Source organism: Cupressus sempervirens, chromosome 7, assembly GCF_028749045.1.
Source record: "Cupressus sempervirens isolate cs-2001-9-10 chromosome 7, ASM2874904v1, whole genome shotgun sequence".
Lineage (NCBI taxonomy): Eukaryota > Viridiplantae > Streptophyta > Pinopsida > Cupressales > Cupressaceae > Cupressus > Cupressus sempervirens.
In genome coordinates, this window is record NC_143124.1 from 782,152,989 (window position 1) to 782,164,511 (window position 11,523).

An 11,523-nucleotide genomic window follows, 5' to 3' on the forward strand; every position below is an offset into this window, starting at 1 on the left:
AGGCAGCATTGATATCACTCATTATAGCATTGTTAACTAGAGGAGAAGGATAGATATTACCTAATTCAAAGAAATACATGGAGGAGCCCATTTGGCAGCGACCGCCACCTAGATCACCAGATGACGCCACCATTTTGATGGCCAAAACCACAACAGAATAGAAAAAAAAAACCAAAAACCAATAAATTGTTAGCAAAAAATTGTAGAGCCTCTCATTCAAAATATCAGTATTGTTGAAAAATTACCTTACATTAGGATCTTTTTCTTTTGTTGTAAAGTTTTACGGTGACATAAGCCAATCCTATTGAAGAACTTACATTCAAAACTTATTCTTTCTCATTTATTCTTTTCTTTGGATCATTAGATTCTTTTTTGAAATAGCTTCATTGAAAATTTAATAAATATCATTGAAAAGAAACTTCACTTGTTTTGGATCATTAGATTCTTTTTTGAAATATCTTCATTGAAAATTTAATAAATTCAATTTAAAAGAAAATTCTCTTGAATGCTAATATCAAGTTTATATTAAATTTTTAGAATATATAATAATATTTAACAATAACTTAAAAAAATTACTCTATATCCTTATTAAACATATTTCTAATATTTTAATACAAAAAATAAATATAACAAAAAGTTTTAGATAATTGTTATAGAATATATAATAACTTAAAAAAATTACTCTATATCATTATTAGACACATTTCTAATATTTAAATACAAAAAATAAATACAAGAAATAGTTATAGATAAATATTATAGAATATATAATAACATTTAACAATAACTTTAAAAAATTACTCTCTATCCTTATTAAACACATTTATAATATTTTAATACAAAAACAAGTATAACAAGTAGTTTTAGATAATTGTTATAGAATATATAATAATATTTAACAACAACTATAAAAAATTACTCTATATCCTTATTAAACACATTTCTAATATTTTAATATGAAAAATAAATATAACAAATAGTTAGAGATAACTGTTATAGAATATATAATAATATTTTACAATAACTTTTAAAAATTACTCTATATCCTTATTAAACACATTTATTATATTTTAATACGAAAAAATAAATATAACAAATAGTTACAATAAATGTGATAATGTTATAAAAGTCATGAATACCCCTCGAAATTCAATGTATGTTATTAGATAAACTTATTATTATTATTATATAGTTAAAAGTAAATGTGCTTATACCCTTAATTAATTTAAACTTAAACATTTGAAAAATTCAAAAACTAGATCAAAGACTTTGACAATGACTTCAAAGACTTGATGAGATTCACATGAAAGGAGGGACGTTGATATTTACTTGAAAGACTTATGAAATTCGTATGAAAGGAGGGACCTTGATATTAACTTCAAAGACTTGATGAGATTCACATGAAAGGAGGGACCTTGATATTAACTTCAAAGCCTTGATTAGATTCACATGAAAGGAGGGAAGTTGATATTTACTTCAAAGACTTATGAGATTCACATGAAAGGAGGGACCTTGATATTAACGTCAAAGACTTGATGAGATTCATGTCAAAGGAGGGACCTTGATATTAACTTCAAAGGCTTGATGAGATTCACATGAAAGGAGGGAAGTTGATATTTACTTCAAAGACTTATGAGATTCACATGAAAGGAGGGACATTGATATTAACGTCAAAGACTTGATGAGATTCATGTGAAAGGAGGGACCTTGATATTAACTTCAAAGGCTTGATGAGATTCACATGAAAGGAGGGACCTTGATATTAAGGTCAAAGACTTGATGAGATTCATGTGAAAGGAGGGACCTTGATATTAACTTCAAAGGCTTGATGAGATTCACATGAAAGGAGGGACCTTGATATTAACTTCAAAGACCTATGAAATCCACATGAAAGAAGGGACTTTGATATTAACTTCAAAGACTTACGAGATTCACATTAAAGGAAGGAACTTGATATTAACATGAGATTGACATGAATGGAATAAGAGATATTTTTGTCTCCATCACGCAAAAATATTTTGGCCCCTCTAAGTCCAACTCAATAATCAATGGCCCATTTTAAAATAGGATGTTTCCTCAATCCTCTTTCACACAGAAGAAAAGAATTGTGACTTGTTTTCGAATGTCATGAAAATGCATACGACTTTCACCAGTTCATTCCCGAAAAATGGTTTCCTCCCTTTCTGAATAATTTTTATTTAATATTAAATATTCAATGGTCGTCTCAAGTAAATAGTTATTCAATCGTTTCTGATTTTCCATGTAATACACCTTAGCCACGATTACACTAAAATTCAGAAGAAACAAGTAGAATGTGACAGGCGCATTGACTGTTATCTGACCCCTATATGATTGTTGAAAATTTTGCAATTTAATAGTTTAAATGTAATATAAATAATTTTTCATAATTAATATATAGGAAAAAAAATATTTTAAAGAATTTAATATTAATTATTTGTAGTTACATAAATATAAATTCATGAATAAGTGAAATAATAAATAAAAATTATTAAATAAGACATTATAGTTATCTATTATGTGTCACTTGAAAAATAATATGTTCACAAGATATTCACTTAAACAAATATTGTTATTGTAATTGACAAATATTATTATTATGTGTACAACTATTGGAATAGCACAGTATTTCATATTACTAATTTTTCTTTATCACAAATATAAAATGTGTGACATTGTCAAAGTGTGAGTACGGGCTCTTCTGTGTTTGATATGAGTTGTATTTTATATATATCTGTATGTATGTGTGTGTGTGTGTGTGTGTGTGTTATTTTTATGACAATGAATATGTTTTGTTGAAGATGTTAGATATAACAGATATTTATGATATCATATGCCATATTTTATATAAATATATTTATACAATATTCTATTAATAACAAATGATATTTCTTAAATTGATTGGTAGATATTTTTAGATCGAGATTTTGTCAAATCTCTATAGAAAGTCATTTTTGGGCATGTTTGCATTGGGTGTGCTATTTTAACAAGTGTGATGGGTCACACCCTCAAACCTTATTTTTTGGTAGGGGAAGAGACCTAATCATCATTAGGAGGCTCAATGACTATAATATAGTAGTGTCATAGATACCCAACAATAGCTAATCACACACGTACTAATAGTCGAACATTTTTTTAAACCTTTTTGATTGGTGATTGATCCATTTGTGAACCACTATTGGGACATTCCATAATGATCATTGAGACATTTTACCTCAAGTAGTCATGTTTTTGGTGAGAAACTATTGGGGAGTGAACACGATGGACATAGGGTGAATGTTTTAAATGACACTTCCTGACTGCTTCACACTCCACAGCCTCCACTATGAGATTTGTAAATGCCTGAATGCCAAAACATTAACTTTAAGCTCTTGAATCACCTACTACACCGAAAGAATTGACATAATTCGATTAGTGATATAATAGATCTAAGTACATGAAGTTAGTTTGGGTTGCTACAAGATCTCTTCCCCTAATTAGTATCCATTTTGTCATCACTAGGAAAAAAGAAATTTGTTATAGTATTCTATAGAATACGTAATCTGTGGAATTTTTCCTTGACCATGACTCTCAAATTCTAGGCCAAGTTTATTTTTTGCTTGCATACTTTGATCTGCCATGGTTTGCAAGGAACAAATGCTTTGCTCTAATATTTTATCTGGACTATGCCATTCGATATAATCGACTATAATAATGGAATGGGAAACTAATTACTTTCTTTTTTCTTTAGGTGATTTAATAATCAATTTCTTATTTTATAATCTATGACTTCATAATTCATGAGTCCAACACCTGTATAAAATTGGACAACTTAAACATCACACACTAAGCTTCATTCCAATAGTACAAGTGTTAAATAGTCAAAGTTGACTTATTTTTTCGTGGTCGTGCAAAAACTACACCCAATCCAAATTTGTTCATGGCATATTGTAGATATCTATTAGACCCTCCGAGAGAAGTTTAGAAGAAAAAAACATTTCACCAGTTTGAATCACTGAGCTCATTGTATTCATTATGAGTGTTCAACATGAAATAGAAGAGAGTGTGATTGTTATAGTGAATGACCATAAAAAAATAAAAAGAAAGGTTTCAATAAAGAAATTGTAAAATGAAAGAGTCTTCCACTTGATTGATTTCATACAACAATGAATATGTTTTGTTGAAGATGTTAGATATAACAAATATTTATGATATCATATGTCATATTTTATATAACAACATTATACAATATTCTATTAATATCAAATGATATTTTAAAAATTGACTAGTAGATATTTTTGTATCAAGTTTTTGTTGAACCTCTCTAGAAAGTTATTTTTGGGCATGTTTTCAATGGGTGTGCTATTTTAACAAGTTGTGTGATGAGTCAGCCTTCGAACTTTATTTGTAGGTAGGGGAAGAGACCCAATCGTCGTTAGGAGGCCCACTGACCATGATATAGTAGTGTCATAGATACCCAGCAATAGCCGATCACACATTTACTAATAGTCAAACATTTTTGTAACCTTTTTTTATTGGTAATTGATCCATTTGTGCACCACTATTGGGACATTTCATAACAACTATTGAGACATTTTACCACAAGTACTCGTATTTTTGGTGAGCAAGTATTGGGGAATGAATAGGACAGACATTGGGTGAATGTTTTAAATGACACTTTCTGACCACTTCGCACTCCATGACCTCTACTAAGAGTTCTGTAAATGCCGGAATGTCGAAACCTTAACTTTAAGCTCTTGAATCGCCTACTACACCGAAAAAATTGACATAATTCAACTTACGAAATAATAGATCTGTCACTATTAGATCTCTTCCCCTAATTAGTATCAATGTTTCATCCCTAATAAAAAATGAGACAGACTAATCTCCGGAAAAAATGGACTAAAAACGAAACAAAGTCATTTTTTTTTCAGATACGTAGTGATTTTTTTCCAAAGTTTCAATTAGAAGTTTGCTCTAATCATGACTCTCGAATTCTAGGCCTGGCTTGTGCTAATAAATTTCATGTATAAATATAAGGACATGTCACAAGAGCGCAATTATCTCCCATGATAATTTGAGGCGAGTGAGGCAAAACATGAGTTTCCTCAATTCCTCCTCGTGCCGCTATGCTTTCTTCTGCTTCTCCATTTCAGTGCTGTTAATTGTCCCCTGCAAGGCAGCGGAAATGTATTGCAACACCAGCAGTAGGTTCACGGATGGAAGTGCATTGGAGCAAAACAGGAACACGCTAGTCAACAATCTTGTCCACCACGCGGCCTCATCTGGCGGTTTCAATACAACCTTCTACGGTCAAAGCACAGATCAGTTATACGGCCTCCTTCAATGCAGGGGAGATCTGACGGTCGAAGAATGCTACGCTTGTTCTCTGCAGTTAAATTCCACTATCCGAAAATCTTGTTCTCGCGGGGTGAGCGTAGTTGTTTTCTCTAATAACAAATGCTACCTGCGCTACGAGCCTTTCAACTTCATCGGAATACTGGACAACAGCACGGAGATGTACGATATTAATGGCGGGAATGCCACGAATCCCGCCGCCTTTAGCTCCGCCGTCAAGAATCTTTTCTCCGATTTGTATGCGAAAGTGGACGATTCGCCGATTATGTACGCGGCCGGTTCAACTTCTGAGTACTCTCAGATTACAAAGATCTATGCGCTGATTCAGTGTATGAGAGATATTTCCGGTGACAATTGCAAGGCGTGTTTGAGGAGGGGAATTGGGGCTCTTTTGAAATCGACTGAAGGGGGATATCGTCTCGGAGCCGCGGGGTCATTTGGAAGTTGCTCGGTTCTCTATAAAGTGTACCCCTTCTTCTTTGCTTCCCCTGCTTCCCCGCTACCATCAACACAGCTTTCGCCTTCATCAAGTATTGAGTAATTTCGGTTTGAGTATAATTTTTTTTCTTAGTGTGTCATGTTTAAAAGGTGGCTGGTTAATCTCGAGACAAAATGTATCAAGACCAAAAAAAAAAAAAAATCAAACATAATTCTTTTGTTGTTTTCTATCATAAAATATGTAGATCATTAAAATGAAATGGTAAAAATTTCAAAAAAATTCATTGTGTTTTAGTTTTTTTGAAATTTAGTGAATGGTGCAATTTATAGAGAGGATAGCTGCATTCTTTTACAAATAATTTATTTTTTATTTGATTTATCATATCATGTTATTTTAGTGAAATTTAACCATTGATATTGCATACAGAAGAGTCCTCAAACAAGATACCCATAATTTTGGCTTCCTTTAGTGGCTTCATAGCCTTCCTGTTATTGATGGGATTGCTGTTTACTGTAAGAAGAAAAATGAAGAGTGCAAATGCAATACATTGGAAGGATACTAATCAAGGTATTTAGTTACCACGCATCTTGACTTTTTTCTTTTCTTTTTTTCTAAAATAGGAAAAAATCAGATTTGTTTCTTCAGAAACTGCATTAACAATCTTAAATTTAACAAGAGCTTAAGGATTTGGAGAACCATTTATCTTATTTTCTCACGTGATTCTTTTTTTTTAAAAATAAATTGAAATATTTTTCTGCCAGATATTGTTTAATAATTATGGTTTTAAGGATTTCTAATGCAATTGAACTTGAAATTTTAACTTCAAAATTTAAATTTCAAATGCTTAAAAAGTTGGAGGTTAAGAATTTTTCTTCAATAAAAAATATGGACCTAATTCTAAGGACACAACTATCCTCCCTGCAAACTGTACAATTGACTAATTTTCAAAAAATTGAAATGGATTGTTTTGAAAATTTCAACATTTGATCTTCATAATCGGCATAGTTTGTAGTCGAAAACAACGAACAATTTGGAAAAAATTCACTATGCTTTGATGAATCAGGAAAAAAACTGTTTGACTTTGTTTTGTCTTTTGTGCATTTTAGTTCTAAACCCCAACATTATTTTTGTACTGAAATAAATAGTTGAGTTCCTATTTTCAAACGGAGGCTTGAACATCATATAAGGCTTGATTCTTAAGCTAAAAGTGGTAAATAGAAAGTTGATTTTTTTTTCCAAGCTTAATTTATCCTATAGTGTGTGATGTTTAAGAGTGGCCATTTTCAAATTTAAGACCAAAATAAAATGATATTACTTTTTTCCTAACATTTCTATCCAAGAAACATTCTTACTAATTTTATTTAAAAATACAATTAAAATAGCGAAATCTATAACCATAATTCCATAGCTCCACATATTATAGCTTAAAAAATTGCAAGCACTGCCTCAGGGATAACAAGCTTGGAATGAATTACGATAAAATTGATAAAATGGTTAAATATGATAAGCCATTAGCGTATGGAATATATCTCTTAATATTACATGACGGACGAATTCCTCTTTAACTTATAGCAGTGAGGATAAAGGGAATCTCTTTGACTTTTATCATAAGATCAAACCCTATCAAGTACAATATATCAAAGCAGATTATTCAATTTTTATAATCAAACTTGAAAAATGCTCTTTGAATTATTAAACCCATGCCCACTTTTTCTTCAAATTATCAGCACAATTGTCTCTTCATAATCATTATTCTCATTTGTCTCCTACAAATATGTTTGAAAACTCTCTTCTTTTCTCTGTAATTATATTGCCATATCGCTCTGGGCAGGCAGAAAAGACTGGCCATTTAGTGCTTACTATCAAATAACATTCGATTTGGAGACATTAAGAGCTGCAACCAGAGATTTCCATGAGGATAACAAGCTTGGAGAGGGTGGATTTGGTGTCGTATACAAGGTATTACTTCTTTATTTATTATTATTATTCAATTGCATATCAACTTGTTTTTAGAGAAGTAATTGAACTAGATATGCTTCATTCTTCTTGCACATGCTTATCACCTAAAAATGAAATCTCTTCACACTTATGCAATTATCTGTATAGCCCATATTTAGTTAGTCAAATTGTGTGATAGAAATAGGCTGAAAGGCTATGTGTTAATCTCAGGGCACCATGCCAGATGGAAGAGAGATAGCAGTCAAGAAGCTGTCTTTACAATCTTCACAAGGAAAGAAAGAATTTGAAAATGAAGTCAATGTTTTGGCAAGGATTCAACATCAAAATCTTGTGAATCTTCTTGGGTGTTGCACACAAGGATCACAAAGTTTGCTTGTTTACGAATATTTAATTAACAAGAGCTTAGACAAAATACTATTTGGTGGGTAACTCCATTTTATCTACAATTTGATTTCAAACAATTACACAGAAATGGTCAGCCTAACTTTTTATTTGTTATGCACAAATAAAATAAATTGAATTTTCAGATTCACATCAGAGCAAAGAGCTGGATTGGCAGAAGCGTTTCAACATCATAGTTGGAGTAGCTCGAGGCCTTTTGTTCTTACATGATGATTCTCATCTGCGAATTATTCATCGAGATCTCAAAGCAAGTAATATTTTGTTGGATGAAGAAATGAATCCCAAAATAGCAGATTTTGGGACAGCAAGATTGTTTTCAGAAGATGAGAGTTATGTTAGCACACGAGTTGCTGGAACATAGTACGAATTTCAATTATTATAATATTTTATCGAAATAATTGTTATGTTGTGATGTTGTAATGTGAATCTTTGTACACAATGAGGACCCTCTCTACCTACTTAATTAAAACCTATTTCTTTGAATACTTTTTGGTTTGAATTCTCCATTGAGTCTTTTGTAAAAAAAATTGACTTAGTGTGTCCTCTTTGGTCATATGCAGTGGTTATTTGGCACCAGAGTATGCTATGCATGGCCAGTTATCTGAAAAAGCTGATGTGTATAGCTTTGGTATTGTACTTCTAGAAATTGTAAGTGGAAGAAAGAATGCAGATACTCAACTTTCTGATGGAGTTCAAGGCCTTCTAGAATTGGTAAGGCATTACATCTAATGGATGTCATTCTATGTCATTTTATTTAATTATTAGATCAAATAATCATTAGTCAATTTATATTTCTGATTATATTAAAGACAAATATGCAGGCATGGGAATGTTACAACAAAGGAAGTTGTTTGGATGTAATTGACAAAGGTATAGTTGAAAATTGTGTTGTGGAGGAATGCTTCCGATGCATTCATGTTGGCTTGCTTTGTATACAAGAAGAGCCATCATTTCGTCCACCAATGCTCAATGTCTACTCAATGCTTTCAAAATTTTCTTTCACCAATTTACCAAACCCTACAAAGATGACATGAATTAGCCTTAAACATAATAGAGAATCATACATCTAGAAGTTGTAAATACTTAGCCATTGTTCTCATATGCTCCATGTCTCATCTATGACTCCATCAAAATGGCATTAGCCTTTTGGGCTCTATAATAATGTTAAATTGAAAAAATATTATCTTTTCTTTTATATCTATAATATTATCTCTGCAAATATGATTTGATATTTTTATTCATCTAATATTATTTAATTAATTTATTAATAATTTTTATTTAAATAATTATAGCTATATTTACAATTCTTATAACAATACGTGCCTTAAGTTATAATGGTATTTTGTTCTATTCTTTACACATATCTTGTTTGGAATAAAACAAAACATTACTATGATTTGTTTATTATATTGAAAAATTATGTTTAAGGACTTATTACGAGAATGACAATGATGTTTGACATTAGAGATTCTAGACTTTTTGAATGGTTGATCCTTGACTATTTTCATACAATCATTTTCTATTATCACATGAACATTTAAAGAGCCACAACTTACTTTGAAATTATTTCTGAAGGAAATTTACCTAAAATGGTCTAGAGCATGACAATAAAGGCATAAAACATATTTAGCAATGAAGGAAAATTAGTATACTATATTTATAAAAAAGTTTTTTTTCGTAAGGAAAAAGTGGTAAATCAATATATTATTTATAAAAAATGATTCAAAAAGGTCAACTAGGAAAGAACCAGTAAGAAAACCTAGCATCATTCCATATATTTACAACCAAGTAGATATAAAGAATTATAAATTAAAACTACCTAAGAAGCGTAATATGACTACAAAATGGGGGATTATCAGCCACCCATAATTACGCCAACTATTACAATATAGATAAGATACAAAACATATCATACAAGATTCTGAATAACTATGTCAACCAAAAACCAAAAAGACTTGATGTCTTATGTCACTCTTCCATAACATCACACCCATGAGAATCACTACATGCCTTGGGAGAAACATGCATCCTGAATTCTGATCTGCTTGACAACTTAGAATCTCTGCCAACAATAATGTCACTACTCCAACCACAAGCACAATGAGGATTGTCACACTCCCAACTAGCACATTTACTCTCCTCCACGTGTATTTCAGGAGACCATCCAGACCCAACATGATCTACAACAGTAGAAGGCTACAATGCTGACTTCATACATGAAGGATTTCGATTCTCAACAACATTTTTAAGTGCTTCAAATATCACCAGACATTCATGTCTATGAAGCAATTGTTCATGAGAAAACAAACCCTCGACTAAGGCCATACCACTCCAAAGGTCGTAATTTTGCATGGTTTTCTTCAACTTGTTACCCCAAAAAAAACATGGCTACAACACCTTATGAGCCAGGGACTACAATAGCAAAGGAGATTACATAATATCCATGGCATTGGAGAGAAAGATGGATACAAGGGTCAACAAGTACAAGAAATGCACTACAAAAGCTCTTCACCAATAACATGTCTGATAACCCTGCGAATTGTGGGAGAATGAATAATAAACATCGTATCAAGCTCAACATTGTCCACATCACCTAGTAATGGAACATCCTCAGCCTTTGGTAGCATCCAAATCTAGTAATTCTTTAGCAACATAACCCTATGTTTCTTCTGACAAGTATCACAAGGGCTAGCAACATCAATTTGTTTCGACATTTTGAATAGGATGATTGAATTGCAAACTCAACTATGAATAAAGAGCCTAGCCGAGAACTTTTTGGATACTTTAATTATGATCGAAAATGGAGAATACCCATCCACGTGAGCTTGCAATAAACTGAAGATATGGAATCATTATCACACCTGATAAGGCATGTGATCACTGCAAAATAAATGTCAATCCAAGTTGCGTAATACTGCCATAACATTTTGCACAAACTGATATCGGCCTTCAATTGGGAACGCTGATGCGTAATGATATTATTGTACTTGATGGCAAGTGGCTTTTTTAATATCAATAATTTTTTAAGTTCATCGTATTTATCAATCAAAGCCGATGGATGCAAGGATGAAAAAATTAATCCATCGTAGCCCATACTTGATAGATAATAAACAACTTGATTACCTTCCCGAAATGTATGAGAAATACTAATTTCTTGAAAATAATCTAAAAGTCTCAAGACTTGAGTAAGAATATAATTTAATTTCCAAGAATATGACTTCCTATAAATGCAATTATTTATAATAACTAACGAATCTCCCTCAATTTGCAACATATGAAAATTACCTTGCTTGGCTAAAGTAATTCTCGCTAATAGAGCTTGTGCTTCTACCATGTTATTAGTACTAGTGGGTAAAGGGGATGTAGTA

The 11,523-nt window shown here is 31.5% G+C and overlaps 1 protein-coding gene across 2 annotated transcripts; it reads left to right on the forward strand.

Annotated features, from left to right (window-relative positions):
* Positions 1 to 5,061: 5,061 nt before the first annotated feature.
* On the forward strand, positions 5,062 to 9,343 carry LOC149549667 (cysteine-rich receptor-like protein kinase 6). Of its 2 annotated transcripts, none has more exons than XM_089792965.1 (7): positions 5,062 to 5,885; positions 6,221 to 6,361; positions 7,626 to 7,753; positions 7,964 to 8,174; positions 8,281 to 8,515; positions 8,716 to 8,866; positions 8,977 to 9,333. In XM_089792965.1, exons 1-7 carry the CDS (start codon positions 5,096 to 5,098, stop codon positions 9,187 to 9,189), a joined length of 1,869 nt encoding a protein of 622 aa, XP_089649091.1. In that variant the 5' UTR covers positions 5,062 to 5,095; the 3' UTR covers positions 9,190 to 9,333. The 2 variants fall into 2 exon arrangements, with proteins under 2 accessions (XP_089649091.1, XP_089649092.1); XM_089792966.1 differs by having other exon boundaries at positions 5,073 to 5,885; positions 6,224 to 6,361; positions 8,977 to 9,343.
* Positions 9,344 to 11,523: the final 2,180 nt, after the last annotated feature.